The sequence below is a fragment of the Mobula birostris genome, chromosome 6 (genome assembly GCF_030028105.1).
Source record: "Mobula birostris isolate sMobBir1 chromosome 6, sMobBir1.hap1, whole genome shotgun sequence".
Classification (NCBI taxonomy): Eukaryota; Metazoa; Chordata; class Chondrichthyes; order Myliobatiformes; family Myliobatidae; genus Mobula; species Mobula birostris.
In genome coordinates this window covers 87,107,630-87,125,476 of record NC_092375.1, presented here as the reverse complement: position 1 = coordinate 87,125,476, position 17,847 = coordinate 87,107,630, and the positions used below count along the sequence as shown (strand labels likewise).

General features: G+C 36.5%; 1 protein-coding gene across 1 annotated transcript in view; it reads right to left on the bottom strand.

The window, feature by feature from the left end:
- The window catches only part of LOC140199174 (zinc finger CCCH domain-containing protein 13-like), a 122,024-nt gene that overhangs the window by 83,296 nt on the left and 20,881 nt on the right, over positions 1-17,847 (bottom strand). Inside the window, exons 2-5 of the mRNA XM_072260803.1 lie at positions 17,113-17,245; positions 12,417-12,526; positions 3,574-3,685; positions 2,158-2,272 (exon numbers count right to left, since the gene is read on the bottom strand). Coding sequence (XP_072116904.1) covers positions 2,158-2,272; positions 3,574-3,685; positions 12,417-12,526; positions 17,113-17,229 — 454 coding nt within the window. The 5' untranslated portion in view covers positions 17,230-17,245. The remainder of the gene's footprint in view (positions 1-2,157; positions 2,273-3,573; positions 3,686-12,416; positions 12,527-17,112; positions 17,246-17,847) is intronic.

Sequence of the window (17,847 nt, the reverse complement as noted above, 5' to 3'; positions counted from 1 at the left end):
TCCTAAGGCATTAATTATTTTGCTACTTATTCTTGTCCCTCTATAATTTTGGCCCTGTTGAGAGTTTAGGTATTCTCACTAAAGGTGTACGGTGGATTCCGGTTAATTGGGACACCTTAGGACAAATATATTTTGGCTCAATTAAGCGCTGCCCCAATTAGCTGAAATTTCATGGAAATAGTTAAAAAGGTTTGAAAAAAAAGATAAGCTACCACTTAACTGAACAGCAAATTAGATTTTTTAGATTTAGATTCAACTTTATCGTCATTGTGCCGAGTAGATACAAAGCCAATGAAATGTATTTAGCATTTGACCAGAAATAAAAAGAATAGTGTTCTTTACAAAATAACTGCGAATAAAAAAAGTGCTACAGCACACAAATATGAAAGTACTGAGACAGTACAATACGGATGCAATACTGCTTAGCGCTGTGATGTGAGGTTCAGCAGTGTCACAGCCTCAGGGAATAAGCTCTTTCTGTGCCTGCTGGTGAGGAAGCGGAGGCTCCTGTAGCGCCTACCGGATGGGAGGAGAGTAAAAAGTCCATGGTTAGGGACCATTATGTATTCAAATGAAATACAGAACAAATGAGAACACTATTAATACTACTATAGTATTATGAAACTGGATATTAGTTCCCAATAGTTCTCAATGGAAGAATTAATCACTGTTGTGATTGACTGTACATTAACAAAATCAGTGCAGATAATGGACTACCTACATTGTCTCCCTGAATGAAGTCAAAATAAAAAAACAAAATGACTGAAAATCACTGCTTTTGGAATCTGTGTCCATTGGCCCAAATGGATAGCAGAACACAAGCACATGCAAGTGACGCTATTTAAAAACTGTTTGCTCTATAATGTCTAATGACTGCTTCTGGCATCTCCGAGCCTGAATACTTAAAAACACAGTGAGCAAAACTGTTCTGAACTGTCTTACTGCTTATTTCTCGCCAACTGTCAGTGACAAAAATTGTTGCTTTCTGAACACAAACACACACAACTGACTCTATTTAAAAACTGCTCCAAGCAAGGGGTAGCATCTAATGGCCACACAAACACGCACGACTGACGCAAGTTAGAAACTGTTCAGCAACAGTCTTCTACCCCAATTAAACAGCATATTCCAAATTCCAAAGGGAATCTCAGTTATTTTCTCTATTGTCCCAAATAAGCGGCTGCCCCGATTAACCGATGGCCCAAATAACCGGAATGCACTGTATTAGGAAAATTCTTAAAAATGCTCTGCACTAGATTCACTCAGAGTCCCCTCCACAATCTATCTGAAATGTCTTATTCAGCCCAGTGAGTCCTACTTCCTCTCTAACGAGCAAGCACAAAATTCTTCCCTCTCTGCCTTACCGTGCAGGCACATTCTATATTCTACCAGAGAAAGACAAGTGACAAACATTTAGGGGGAAAACCGAAAAAAGAAAATGTTTTGTGCTTTTTTAAACAAGCTCTTTAATTGCACTGTCATAGACCTTAGTATGTCACCTAAGACTCTTGCAAGTTTCTGTAAATGTATTGTGGAGAGCATTCTGACTGGTTGTGTCACAGGCTGGTGTGAAGGCTCCAATACACAGGAATACAAGAGGCTACAGAGGGTTAAAGACTCAGCCAGTTCCATCACGGGCATAATCCCCCCACCCCCAACCATCAAGGACACCTTCAAGATGTGGTGCCTCAAGAAAGTGGCAGTCATCACTACGGACCCTCACCATTCTACAGGCCATGCCCTCTTCTTGTTACTATCTTCACAGAGGAGATAGAGGAGCCTGAAGATCCACACCCAATGATTCAGAAACAGCTTCTTCCCAACTGCTATCAGATTTCTGAACTTTCCATGAACACTACCTTGTTATTGCTTTTTTCTGCAATATTCATTTATTTTGTAATTTATGTTAAGTTTATATTTTTGCACTATTCTGCTGCCACAAAATAAATTTCACATTATATAAGAGGGCGATAATAAATCTGATTCTGACTCAGTACAGCCCGGGAACATGCTCTTCCACCCACGATGTCTGTCATACTTTATTTGTTAAACCTACCTACAGTTAGCTTTGTGACAGTCACACATTCTTTTACAAATTTACAACTGCAATGTCCACAATTAAGTATTATCTGATTATAGAAATAAAGCACAATTTACCATCCCTGCCTGTTTCCCACTCAGCTGATTCTTCCTCACTTTCTGGGGTGCGCTCCTTTGTAATTTTCAGATTAGCGTCATCTTTTTTCCGGCGTCTGCTTCTTGAAGTATCCCTCTAAATAAAATAATTTGTTTTATTGTACTGCAGAAAACAAATATCACATTTATTATGGATTATTTCTTCATATAAGCTTGCTACAAATGTAGCTCTTGTATATAAGTTGGCAAGTCTTGTAAAAAAACGTGATGAGTACTAAGAGATTTCTGATGCTCAGTATGGACATGGTGCACTGAGGAGCCTGCTTATTGCTTCATGACTTTACACCTCTATAACTCTATACTGGAGAAAGTGGTTGTAATAAATTTACAAACACTGAATTCTTTCCCACTGTTTCCTTCCTTTGCATGTAACTCTTATCTGAAACACAATTTTTTTTTGGGTCTAATAACTATCAAATACCATTTCAACTATTTTTGGTTCTATAGATAAAAAACTATGGAATGTTTTCATTTTATTGCAAAGGGTAGTGAGAATAAAAGCAGAAAGTTTTGATGCATCTTCATACAGCACTGTTGAGATCCTACCTACATAATTTAGGTTCTCCATGTTTAATATACATGCACCAAGGCAGTACAAAGATTGGCTAGGTTGTCTTCTGGTTTGAAAGCAATGATGTGTAAAGAAGGATTTAAAAGGTTGGAGCTATACTCACTGAAGCTTAGAATGACAGGTGATCTTATGTGACATAAGATTCTGGGAGGGAATAACAGGCTGGACAGTACGAATGATGAACCCCTAGTGAGAGTTATCTAGGATTTGGAAACATAATTTAAGAATAAAGGTTCAGCATTTATGATGGAAATTGAGAAAAGTTTCTTCTCTTGCAGGGCTGTGATTCTTGGGACTTCTCTCCCCCAGAGAGCTATGAAGTGGAGTCATTAAATAAAATCAAAGCAGACATTTACAGATATTTAAACTACAAGAGAGTTGAGGAATACATGGAGAGGAAGGTACAGCTGAGAGCAAGACTAGATCGGCCACACTTAGGAGGATCCAACCGGACTACTCCTATTCTCATTTCCTATGCACTTCAATGGAACTACTCAGGCTACTCACCCATAGATTCTGCATGGAAATAATAAATCAGTTTATTCTACTCGAAATCCTTTTGAAAGAATTACATATCCTTTCACACTACACTTTTTAACTTCAGTAATAATAGACACTGACTAAAATATTTTCAACTACAGCCCAAACTGGTGCAACAACCCAATTCTTATTTACTAAAAAAATTTCAGCAAGTTGAACCTAATTTTTATTTTGTGACATAAATTAATTCCCAAACTTAAGATCATAGTTCAAGTTAACTGGAACATTGCTTTTCATTATAACTTCGAAAATGCAATCATTCATACCCTTGTTGGAGATGAGGATTCATCCTGGGATCTCTTCTGTGGCTCAGATTCTACATCTTGCCTTTTATTCTTCATTCTCTCTCGCAAATCACCAGTTGGTCTTTCTGGAGATCTTCATTTTGACAAAAAAAATGTAACATATTCACAAAAAGTAGAAATTCCTTTAAGGGCTTTTTTGCTTCTATTCTGCCACAAAATATCATAAAGGATTGTGTACAAAGAACATGATAGGTAGTCATAAAGAGGTAGTTACAGATGTATGATTCATCCATGCACATCCCAGACTTTTAATTCAATTCTGCAATTTGGATAACTGATTTAGATTGAACATTAATTCTGTACCAAAATGTCATGCACAACCAAATATACAGATTTGATGCTAAAGCTTTTTCCAATTCGCTCTGGGCCATCACGAAATATTGAACAATATATTCTACAAAATTTAATATGCAATATGAAAATTAAAAAGTACCATAAATTCAAGCACATTTATAACTAAACATATCATAAATAATTGTACTTTTCTCTACTTACCTGTGATTTAAGTCCGTTAAGATATGAACACAGAAGCGCAAATGCTTTGTGGAAGTTTTAATTCATATATAAATTCAGATAATTAAAGCTTGAACAAGTTAATTAATGCATGTGCAGTGATTGTTTTGTATGTTTGCTTGATATCAACAAAGTGTTTTACTAATGATTGTATTGCAGCTCAAGCAGTATTTTATTTGTTTCAACCACGTGTTTAAATTAACAGTAATGCCGAGTATTTATCCAAACATTTCATTCATAACATACATGATCTTAACGTGAAAAACCTTCAATATTATGCTTAAGAACATAAGAAATAGAAGCTGTAAGAGACCACATGGCCTTGTCCAGCCTGATCTCCCATTCATTAAGATCACAGCTGATCTGGCGTGAACTCAGCTCCACCTACTTGTCTTTTCCTTGAACTCTCAATTCCCCTGCTATGCAAAAGCATCTAACTGTGCCTTAAATATATTTAATGAGGTACCCTCTACTGCTTCCCTGGGCAGAGAACTTCAGATTCACCACTCTCTGGGAAAAGCAGTTCCTCCTCATCTCCATCATAAATTTATTCCCATGAGATTAGAACCACTAGTTCTAATATCACTTACCAGTGGAAACAACTTTCCTGCTTCTATCTTATCTAACTCTTTCATAGTCTTATGTTTCTGTTAGATCCCCTCTCATTCTTCTGAATTCAAGCAAGTACAGTCCCAAGCAACACCATCTCTCCTTATAGACTAACCCATCATCTCCGGAATCAACCCGATAAACCTCTTCTACATCACCTCCAAAGCCAGTATACCTTTCCTTAAGTAAGGTGACCAGAACTGCATGCAGTACCCTAGGTGCGGTCTCACCAGTACCCTGTGCATTTGTAGCAAAACCTCCCTACTCATAAATTCAATCCCTCTAACAATGAAGGTCAACAATCCATCTGCCTTCTTGACAACCTGTTGAGCCTGCAAACCAGTCTTGATGACCTCACATTTATCAATGTACTCCATCTGCCAAACCCTTGCCTATTCACTTAAACTATCTACATCTGTGCAGACTCTCCACCTCCTCTGCACAACTTGCTTTTCCACTCAATTTAATGTCATCAGCAAAGTTAGATATGCTACAATCAGTTTTTTCTTCCAAATTGTTAATGTATATTGTGACAGTTGCAGGCCTAAACACCAACTTCTGCGGCACTCCGCTCACCACTGACTTAAGGTTTAGATAAAAAAAAGTATAAAGGCAATTTTGTATTTAAAAAGATTCCAAACATATCCCAGACCATAATAGATCACAACTCATCATACATTTGCATGACATTATGGTCTATTTTTATGAGTTTCTGTTTTGCTTTATATTGGGTAGCCTTCATCTAAATGACAATATTTTATGATCTGCCAGATCTTATCAGTAGTGAGACTACGGACTATAAAGTAGAATATCATATATCTCACAAATGAGCTTTTAAAATTCTAATGCACGAAGTTGAATTGTTACTCATGTAACAGATATTATAGCTCTAAGAAAGTTTAAAAGCTCCAACATAAAAATACATATATTGCACATATTACATACACGATGGATAGTGGTAACAAAAAAAAATTCAAAATTGCAAGCCTACAACTCATTTGGACCAGTGGCACAAGCGAAGTATTCAGCTGCCCTCATGGATTGTTTAAAAAAATTAGTTCCTTTCACATAAGAGGGAAGGTCTGAATTCAAGGACTTGTCATTCACTGCTCACAGGGATGCTAATACTTTATGAGATCATAATATCTATTTTTAAATCACAGCAACATCACCTTGACATCATAAAATACATTGCAACATATTTTCAAGAACATTAATTCTTACATCTTTCTATAAGAAATAAGCATTAAAACACATCGAGTTGATGCTAACAAAGAACCTATAACACTGGATAGCCTTCACCCAAGTTACCTCTTAGAAATGTCCCAAAGCACATTCTGAATTGTTAGATAATGCTGGCAACCTGTACTCAATTAAGCAATCAAATGGCATTATATGAAAATAATGGAAACTAATTAGTTTCAAAATGTCAGATCCACAATTTCCCAATCACTCAACAACACTAGTAGATTGGGGAACCTTATCTCTTCTCCACTGCAATGTGGAATTGTTATTTAATGTTAACGCTGCAATGCCATACAAGATGTACAGCAACCATAACAAACTGGAAGCACTAAGAAATAGAAGCAGGGTAGATTGCTGTCCCCTCATGTATGACTTACACAAGATCTTCCCTCAATGCCACTTTCCTGTATACACCTTATATCCACTGACTCTCTTAAGATGTATAAAATCTATTGATCATGGCCTTGGTCAGTCACTCAGTGTATTCAAGCACCCACAGATCTCCTGAATAGGGAATTCTGAAGATTTACTATCTGTGGGGTGATGGATTTCTTATCTCTATCAGTGATTACTGGTTTTGGACATCCTACTAGGGAAAACCGTCAACTCATCTAAGAATCTTGTACATTTGAATAAGGACAACCCTATTCTTCTAAATTTAAGGGTATGGACTCATTCTGCTGAATCTCTTCTCAGACAATAAACTCACCAATCTAATAATCAATATTTCTGATGCAGTATCAGCTGGGTCTTAGATAATTAGAAAATGCAGTCTCTGTTCTTACACTCAAAATCCTCCCTTAATAGTCTCTAAAAATTGTTTGTTTGTACACAATTCAAAAGTCAAGGTCCCATCTATCAATAGATTCTCAGACAGTAGTATCGGAAATGGCACAAGAAAGTGGTGCTGAAGTAAAAGATTTTACTGAATAACAAGCAAACACATGGTGGTTCCTGTTTTTATTAATTATGTTTTTAATTCTTTCTTATTGCACAGTTATTGCACACGGAATGACATTCAGGACTGTGAAAAGCTCTTCTTGCGGAATGTGGTAAGACATGAACACCTCCAGTATCCCTGACAACTACACCTGCAAAAAGTGCAGCCAGTTGCAATTTGTTACAGACTGCATTAGGGAAATAGAGCTGGAGCTGGATGAACTCCAGATCATTCGGGAGGCTGAGGAATTGATTAACAGGAGATATAGGGATGTAATTACACTTTAAGTGCAGGAGACAGGTAAATAGGTGACATCAGATGACAGAAATGAGATAGGCTGCCAGTGCAAGGTACCCCTATAGCCATTGACCTCAATAAAAAGTATATTGGTTTGGATACTGTTTGGTGCCATAACCTAGCAGAGGGAAACCACAACATTCAGGTATTTAGTGCTGAGTCTTGCTCTGTGACTCAGAAGGGAAGGGGAGAGAAGAGATCAGCGTAGTGATGGGGAATTCATTGCTTAGGGGAATAGAAAGGAGGTTCTGTGGACGAGAATGGGATTCCCAGATTCTATGTTGTCTCCCAGATGTAAGAGTCAGGAATATCTTGGATTGAGTCCATAGCATTTTTAAATGGCCGTGGTCCACATCAGTACCAGTGACATAAGCAGGAAGGGTTACGAGGTCCTGTAGAATGAGTTCAAAGTTAGGTGCACAGTCAAAGAGCAGGACCTTCAGAGTGGTATTCTCAGGATTGCTATCCATGCCACAGGCTAGAAATAGGAAGATAATACAGTTTCACACGTGGCTAAGGAGATAGTGCAGGAGGGACGGTTCAGATTCACAGATCATTGAACTCCCTTCCAGGGAAGGTGGGACTTGTACAGATGGGATGGTTTGCACCTTAATTCGAGAGGAATCAATATACTTGCAAGAAGTTTGTTGCGGGTGGGGGGGGGGGGGGTTTAAGCTAGAGCTGCAGGGGGATGGCAACCAGAGTGCCAGGGAAGCTAGCGATGGTTGTGGAGAAAGAAGATGTTAAGCCTAAATACAAAGATAGGAACTGTAAGGTTCAGCATGGTGGAACTAATGTTCTGACTTGCATCTATTTCAATATAAGGAGTATTGTAAGTAAGATAGATAAGAGAGCATGGTTATTCACATGGAATTACGATACTGTAGCTATTAGTGACACTTGGTTGCAGGAACGGCAGCTCAATATTCTGGGGTTCCATTGTTTGAGACATGATAGAGGGGGAGGAGTGGCATTACTAGTCAGGAAAAATGTCATGGCAGTGCTTAGACAGGACAAACTAGGTATTGTCTACTGAAGCTATATGGTTGGAACTGAGAAGTAAGAAGGGGATGACCATTTTAACAGGATCATATTGTAGACCACCCAACAGTAAGCTGGATTTAGACGAGCAAATTTGTAGAGATAGCAAACAGTTGCAACAAAAATAAAGTCATGATAGTGGGTGATTTTAACTTCCCACATGTTGGCTGGGACTCCCATATTTTTAGAAGAACTGGATGGGATAGAGTTTATTATATGGATTCAGGAAATGTCCTTCATCAATATATAGAGCTCTCAACAAGAGAGTGCAATGCTATATCTCCTACTAGGAAGCAAAATAGGGGAGGTGCAGAAGTGTGTGTAGGGGAACATTTTGGATCTTAGGATCATAATTCCATTAGTTTCAAGATAATTATGGAGAAGTATAGGACTAGTCCTCAGATTGAGAAAGGCCAATTTTGATTGCATCATAAAGGATCTGGCAGGTATGGATGGGGTTAGGTTGTTTTCTGGAAAAGGTATGCTTGGTAAGTGGAAGGCCTTCAAAAGTAAAGGGCCAATCAGCATGATCATCTATGCATAGAGCCAAAGGACAGGGGGAGATCTTAAATGAATTCTTTGCATCTGTATTTACTTGGGAGACAGACACAGAATCTATACAGCTGGGGCAAAACTGTAGTGAGGTCATGGACCATATCCAGATTGGTTGCTGCTTTGAGGTAAATTAGGGTGGATAAATCTCCAGGGCCTGACAAAGTGTCTGACTAGAACCTTGCGAGAGGCTAGTGCAAAAATTACAAGGGCCCTGGCAGAGATATTTGAAATGTCCTTAACCACAGGTGAGGTACTCTAAGAAAGACTTCAAGGATAAGCCATGAAATTACAGGCCAGTGAGCGTAATATCAGTATTGGGTAAGTTATTGGAAAGTATCCTTAGGGATGGAATATATAAATATTTGGATAAACAGGGCATGATAAGGAATAGATAATATGGCTTTGTGTGTGGTAAATCAAGTTTAACCAAGTTTATAGAGTTAGTTCAGGAGTTTACCAGGAAAATTGATGAATGGAAGGCAGTGAATGTTGTCTACATTGTATTAAGCAAAGCCTTTGACAAAGCCCTGCATGGGAGGTTGGTCAAGAACGTTTACTCTCTTGGCATTCAGGATGAGGTAGCAAACTGGATTTAACACTGGCTTCTCAGAGCGGTAGTAGAGATTTGCCTCTCTGACCAGAGGCCTGTGCTTGTGGAGTGGCGCGGGAAAAGGTGCTGGGTCCATTGTTGTTTGTCATCTACATTAATGATTTTGATAATGATGTGGTAATAATGAATCAGTACATTTTTGGATGACACCAAGATTGAGGGCGCAGTGGACAGTGGAAATCTAGCAGCTGGCAATATAGCAGATGGAATTTAATGCAGACAAGTGTGACATGTTGCACTTTGGGAGGACAAACCAGGGTAGAACATATATAGTGAACTCCAGGGCACTGAGGACTGCAGAGGAACAAAGGGATTTGGGAATATAGATCCATTATTTCTTGAAAGTGATGTCAGAGGTAGATAGAATCATACAGAGAGCTTTAGGCACATTAGCTTTCATAAATCAGAATACTGAGTATAGCAGTTGGGATATATATTTAAGTTGCATTAGACTTTGGGAGCCAAATTTGGAGTATTGTGTGTAATTCTGGTCCCTACCTACAGGAAAATAGTAATAAGATTAAAAGAGTACAGAGCAAATTTACAAGGATGTTGCCAGGAAGGGTTGAATTGGTTAAGACTTTTACCCCTGGAGTGTAGATTGCAGGGAGATTTGATAGAGGAGTACCAATAGATAGGATAAATACAAGCAGGCTTTTTCCATTGAGACTAGGAAGACTAGAAGCAGAAATCATAAGGGTGAAAGGTGAAATATTTAATGAAACTTGAGAGGGAACTCCTTCACTCAGAGGGTGGTAAGAGTGTGTAACGAGATGCTAGTGAAAGTGGTGCTTGCAAGTTTGATTGTAACATTTAAGAGAAATCTGGTTAAGTACACGAATTGGAGGGGTATGGAGGGTTGATGCAAGTCGGCAGAATAACAGTTTGGCATGGACTTAATGGACTGAAAGGCTGCAGTGCTCTCTGACTCAATGTTCTTCAGACAAACCTACTGCTCATTCCTCCTTTAAGATGCTCTCAAAACTTATCTGCTGCTTAAATTCTGGCTGAGTTCTTCTAGTATTATCCTCAGATTCCATGTTCTTCAGTTTTATTTGTTTCTTAAAACTTATCTCTTTGTCTAAGGTTTTGATCATCTTTTACCTCTTTATGATGGCTTGGTATGTAATAACACTTCTTTGAAGAAACCTGGCCCATTTTACTGTATTAAAGCAGCTAAAGTGGTGCTAGAAAGTTTGTGAATTAAATAAATAACACAAAAAAATTATACTTGTTCATTTATTTATTGAGGAAAATAATCTAATATTACATGTATTTGTTGGAAGAAACATGTGAACCTCTGGGGTAATGCCTTCTACAAAAGCAATTTGGAGTCAAGTGTTCCAATCAATGAGATGAGATTGGAAGTGAGTTGTAAAGGTGCCCTGACCTATAAAAAGACACACAAAGTCAGGTTACTGACAGAGCCTGCTCTTCTCAAGAAAGATCTCTTTACGGGCACCATGCCTTGATCAAAACAACTTTCAGAGGACCTTAGAATTGTAAAGATGCATGAAGCTAGAAAAGGCTACAAAAGCATTTCTAAAGACCTAAGGAAAGTCAGTCCACAGTAAGAGAAATTGTCTACAAATGGAGGAAACTTAGTACTGCTGCTATTCTCCCTTGGAGTGGGAATCCTGCAAAGATCACACAAACAGCACAACGTGCAATGCTGAAGGTGGTGAAAAGAACCCAAGGGGTAACAACTAAAGACCTGCAGAAATCTCTAGAACTTGCTAAAGTCTCTGTTCATGTGCCCACTATAAAGAAAACACTGAACAATAATGGTGTTCGTGGAAGGACACCATGGAGGAAGCCACTGCTCTCCAAAAAAAAAACACTGCTGCACAACTCAAGTTTGCAAAGGACCACCTGGATGTTCTACAACACTTCTGTGACAATATTGTGTGGACATATGAGACAAAAGTTGAACTTTTTTGCAGAAATGCACATTGCTGTTTGCTGGAAAAAGGGCACTGCACACCAACACCAAAACCTCATCCCAACTGTGAAGCATGGTGGAAGGAGCATCATGGTTTGGGGCAGCTTTGCTGACTCAGGGCCTAGACAGCTTGCAATCATTGAGGGAACAACAAATTCAAAATTGTATCAAGATATTTTACAGGGGAATGCCAGGGTAGCAGTCCATCACATAAAGCTTACTACAAGTTGGATAATGCAACAAGACAATGATCTGAAACATACGAGTAAATCAACAACAGAATGGTTTAAAAAGAAGAAAATTCGTGTTTTTTTGGAATTGCCAAGTCAAAGTCCTGAACTTAATCCTATAGAAATATTGTGAAAGGACCTGAAGCAAGCAGTTCATGCACGGAAGCCCACTTAATTCCCAGAACTGCAGCAGTTTTGTAAGGAGGAATGGCCTAAAACTCCTCCAAGTCGATGTGAAGGACTGATCAACAGTTATCAGAAACGTCTAGTTGAAGTTATTGCTGTACAAGGGGGTCACACCAGTTACTGAAAGCAAAGGTTCACATACTTTTTCCAACAAATACACGTAATATTGGATCATTTTTCTCAATAAATAAATGAACAAGTATAACTTTTTGTGTTTTTTATTTAATTGGGTTCTCTTCATCTAGTTATATGATTTATGTGAAGATCTAATCACATTTTAGGTCATATTTATGCAGAAATAGAGAAAATTCTACAGGGTTCACAAATTTTCTCGCACCACTGTATATAAAGACCCTTTAAGACTGTTTCGTCAATTGACAATGTCATAATCAATCAATCCCAGGTCCATCGTCATACACTATCTCCAAATCCATCAATTTAACTTTTTAAGGTGTCTGTCAGTTGTAATGCCATTAAGCTTATTCCTCAAGCTCAGAAAGCAAATTAAGATTAACATTTTAAAAATTATATAAAGTACTAAATGAAAATTAGAAAGAACAAGGAAAGGAAATGTATGTAGCTTTACAACAGAATTATTAAGATCACGGAGCTCTTAAAAAATCAGTTATGTTTTACCTTCTATATGTAGTACTGTATCCTTTACCTCTAGGGGAGGATCCATGAGTAAACCTACAAGTGTTCCCATATGGACAATGACCAGTTTTCATCCAATTACGACATTGCGTCTAGGTTAAAACACAGGGAATTTTTAATCATACAATTGTTGACAACAATTTTTAAAAACATGTTTACCCAATACAGTACACAGAGCTCGCACTTTCTATAATTTTAAACACAAAATCCTCTGCCTCATGGATGTGGTAAGGTAATTTTGTGCACAGGTGTTAAAGTTCATTACAGATATTCAGATGTCTCTCTCCTTCAGTGCACAATTCTTGAGACAACTCTTTAACAGGTTACTTACTGAGTGTGTTGATACAATAGAACATACACATAGAGTTGCATATGCTTAAGAGAGCAAACAACTCATGAAGGCATTAGTCAAAATGATAAAGTAACATATCTGAACTAAATTGCTAAATTTGAGTTTATATAAACATTTCTAACTTCATGTAAAACTACAATGCAAACTGTGATAAAATTATAAAATTGTCAATTAAAATTCTGTTGAAGGCACAGCTAAAGAGAATTCAAAGTCAGTACAGCACACATCAACTTTCTCAAAATCCCCATCCCAGGTACTGATTTTCTAGTTTTAACAGAATTCATAGTGAAATTTAAAGCTGTCAAATATTCCACTAACCACAAAGTACTGTAAAATGAAAAAAAACTACCTAATTATTATATCCCAAAGTAAATAAAGTAATATTTTTAGAAATCATCTGCAGCTAATTTGGAACTTAGATTATCCAAGGAATGAATGACTGTTAACTTCCAGCTCTAATTAAGCCTGACATGATATCGACTGTTATAAATAGAATTAACCAAATTTTAATAATCATCAGGCCAATTTTACCTTTGATCTGGCTCATCAACTAACACTAGAAACTAGATACTGCTCATATAGGATTCTGAAAACCAGATAGACATGCGCCTCTCTCTTGCTCCTGGATCATGCTGCATATTTAATAGCTGTCAAACAATAAAAGCATTTTTCAAATTATTAACTTTAATTAAAATGCATTGCAGAAACTGGCTACTAATACTGTGAACAAGCTGTTTTTGCCTCCATACAATTTCATGTGAAATAAAAACACAGCTTTAACAAAATACTTAATCTAAGGAAATGAGAACTGTCCAGAACTGGCTCACTCTCTTAGAATAAATATATTCTGAAAATAGCTTCTTGAATTTCATTACATTATGTCATTTTTGGAGTAGTAAATACAGAATCATTTAAATTTACCCATTAGATATTCCAATTCTAAAGGTTTTGCGGGGAGGGGTGATGAGTAATTAAGTGTGTTATACAAAACCCTAGTTTTAGAGGAATATATCCACCAACCTTCATAGCATCTTAATTTAATTAAAGCAACTCGCACATTTTCTCTGTTTCGAACATAAAATGAATCTGATTCAGAGTGCTGCCTTATCTAGGAAAATTAAAACTTCTGGCATGTTTAGAAACTAAGGAGGTAAGATCTGTTTTATAATCATTTGTGCAGGTAAGAATGACAAAACTTCAAATCATTGATGAAAGCCATATTTTGTTAAAATTGTTATGATGGTACAATTAAAAATTCCTAACTATTTAATATAACTATGAAAAGAGTATACATGTGGGTCTGAAAACGAATTAAGAAATCCTTAGCAACTACAATAAAAAATGTACCTTACAATGGTTTAAAGCCAACAAAAGCAAAACTTTCATATATGAAAGAATGGAATTTGGATGTCTTTGCTGTATAACATTATGTCATGTACAGATTATTTGAATGTGAATAAAAAGACAAAGATCTGTAATATAATATTGAATGCCAATGTTCTGAATTCATCTACAGTACTTTACAAAATTATTTCTCTGCAATAATCCTGTATTGATTAAAGAGTACATTTATATTAAGCATATGTTTGCTTGCATTGCTAATGAACGGGAATAAATCATTCATAGATATGTAACACCTGCTTTATTTTATTCAATTAATTATTACTCAGAAATCAGCAGGATGAGTTTTTTTTAAGTGAATTAAGTTAATAAAATGAACATGCCAACATGCCAAAATTAATAAAACCAACAGTGTTTACCCAGATGACACCAGAGCAAGTTGAGAGATCAGTTGTCAAATAATCACAAAATCCAATGTGGCTAACCAGGGCTGAGCCAGCTACAGATACCTACACCAATGGCAGCAGTCTTGGCGAGCTGGTAGAATCACAGGTACTGTTACCTCACCTTATAACTAGTTCAGTTCTTCCTCTACTCCACTTAGCAACCTAATTAAAAGTATGCTAAAACATGGCATCAGCCAAGATTCAAGCGTATTACTACTAGTCTATCAATAACAATGACAAATGATAGTTGTTTTCTGATCAGTAAGTTTGAAACCCATGAACACACAACTCCACTGCTAGATTTTGAGATAGCCTGGTGCATCTCTAAACTGCTGGAAATCATTACACAATAAATGTGTACCAATGTTAGCACAAATTTTACGAGAACATTTTTGATCTCATTATAAAGGTATGGCTAAAGGTCTATATGCTCTTGGGCTAAAAGGTATAATTCACGTACTCACAAAATAAGCATTCAAATAAAATTGGTGTTGAGAAGGTGACTTCTAAAGTCATACTAAATATAAGAGATGAACCGCCAGGAACTATAAAATATTACACAGTAGTCGACATATTGTATTTTCAGAATATATATAAAAGCACATATGCAACAGACTATTTGAGTATAATTATGAAAATAGTGACATTTGACACTAAATTTTGTGGACATTTGATACAGCTTTAGTGTATGAATTTGAAAACTTTCTCCTTTCCATTAAGTCAGTAGTGTCTCACAACCATCACCCAAACTTGGCCTTTATTTTTAATTTTTTATAAGGAAACATTTTTCAAAAATAACAGAATGGGAAGAAATTTTATGTTGATCATTCAATAAGGTAGTGATAGGATTTAAGAAAAAAGAATTGGCATTAGCTAGAATAAAAAATATACAACAGACACAAAAAGTAATGATTCACTAATATCAGTAATGAATCATTAATTCACAATAACTTTTGATGTTGCAATTCACGCTTCATTTCAATGTGTCACATCTGAACCTAGTCATAAAGTGCAAAGTAAAAACATAATATTTTCAAAATAATTCAAACCATAAGATGTTCAACACATATTTTCCATTTTACCTTAAAATTTGAGCTCCAGGGAACTGAGAAACACAAGTGTAACTGAATGTACTTTTGTGAATTTGGTTATCAAGGTGATATACAGTTGGAACTATTTCCCAATTTTGGTATTGGTTTCAAGTACTTCAAGATTTCATATACCTTAGAGGGGGAGTATGGCCTGTTCAAAAAAAGTGTATTGCCATTTCAGAGAATAATCCTCTGGGATAACAATGGAATTTTGTGTACTTCCTTCGCCACCAACTATCTTGTTTTCTCAGTGAAGACAGCTGCCAATTGACCTGAAGTTAATTTATTTAAATCCACAGCCATGATAAAAATGGGAGTTACAGTGGAGTTCATGATATCTCAAACACTGCAGAACCTAACTCCTAGATCATTCTTTAATTCTCAGCTGCTAACCACAATTATATTTGCAAAAGATAATGAAGGTGATGCAGTTATTTAATTCTTCAAGTTGCCAGAGGTTTCCATACAGGAGTTCTCATATAGAAAGTTATGGTTTTCAATCTGTTGAAGAACAGTGGTGTAAAGACCTAACTTATTGACAATATCTGCAAATAATCAAGATAGTGCACACCAAACTAGCTACAGAGATATAGTAGGTGTCAGAACATAAAAGAAAGTACAGTAAGAGGACTGATAGACACGAAATAATTAATATTCTAAAACACATTTGATAGTTAAAACTTGATGTTCAAATACAATTGACTTCAGGATTTGATTATGCATCATAAAAGTATTCAGATATTTCAGGATTTCCCACTGGGCCTATTTATTGTCTGGGTTAATGTTTTGGCTCCATGGAAATTTCTCAACTACTCATGTGTTTGTTTTAACAGTCAGAAGGCATTTCCTACAGATTAAAACTCACTCAACCTCTTCCAGAAGCTCCAACTTGCAATTAATTTTAACATTATTCTATCCTGACACTCAACACTTCCTTAAAAACTTCATACCCTTAAATCATAAATTGCTGAACAACTATTAGTTACATATAAAATTCAACAGCCCTAAGGCTACTGATAAATGCTTTATAGTGTTTAGGGCAAGCAAAGATGTACAAACTTCTTAAAAAATGGCAGGAGCTACTGCTCTGGAATATTATGCAGCTAAAATGCATAAAGAGCTACTAGTAATTATCTTTAAATTAAGGATATATGATACAGTGTGCACACAAATATTAGAATGTGGATTTCAGTATGCTCATTTTTCAGCTTTAAGAGTGGTATATATGAAAGTGGAGAAATAAATTTCTAAATGGGACAAACTAATTTAAAGTTTGCATCTGAAAATAGTAATTCAAGATCGTTAGATTAACTGATGCAGCAATTAAATGTAAGTGTACCAAATGATATATTAAGTTATTTGTTCCTGTTTATCTTGAGCATCCCTTTAAGAAAATATTTAGTAGAAATACTGAAAAATAGAAGCTGTCTCAGTCATGAAATACTGACCTCAGCACTTGTCCCTGTGCTAGGCCCAAGCCTTTCAAACACACTGGGTCTACGAGACGTGCTCTCAGAAATGGTCTTTGAATTTTCAACTGTAACCTTCCGTCTCACTTTTGACATTCTGATTCATTGGAAGCTAAAAATAAAAAGACAACCATATGAAAGTGTAAAGGACAAAATTTAGCTTCTTTATTTGAACGTTTAGCTATAACTATGATAAACTGAAAACTAAAGCATCAGATGTAGAATCAAGTAGATTATACAGTCAAAGATTGTTTCTTTGGGAACATAAAGTTGCAATTTGAAACACAAAGATTTATAAAAATAGGTTTCTTCTTCGCTTTAAAATTGTTCTGTTGTTTGGTCGATTACACTTGCTGGGATTGTCTGCATTATATTTCGAAGTTTATTCGGCAATCTTCACAGCCGTAATAGTCAAAAGGCTACAAAATCAACACCAATGCTGAAAAGTTCAACACATCTTAGATTGTCCATTCAGGGGGCCTGAACATTATAATAAACAGCTACCCATTCAGAATAATAGATCCTCTTTAAAAATAACTTCATGAGATCAGTACCAAATTTACCCAACCTTACAAGCTCTCATTGGTCATTGCGGGGGAGATTTCTTGTCAGGCTTACATAAAAATGCCGGCTGGTGGCATAGTGGCATCAGCGGCAGACTTCAGAGTGAAGGCTCCTGAGTTCGAATCCAGCCGGCTCCCTTGCACACTTTCT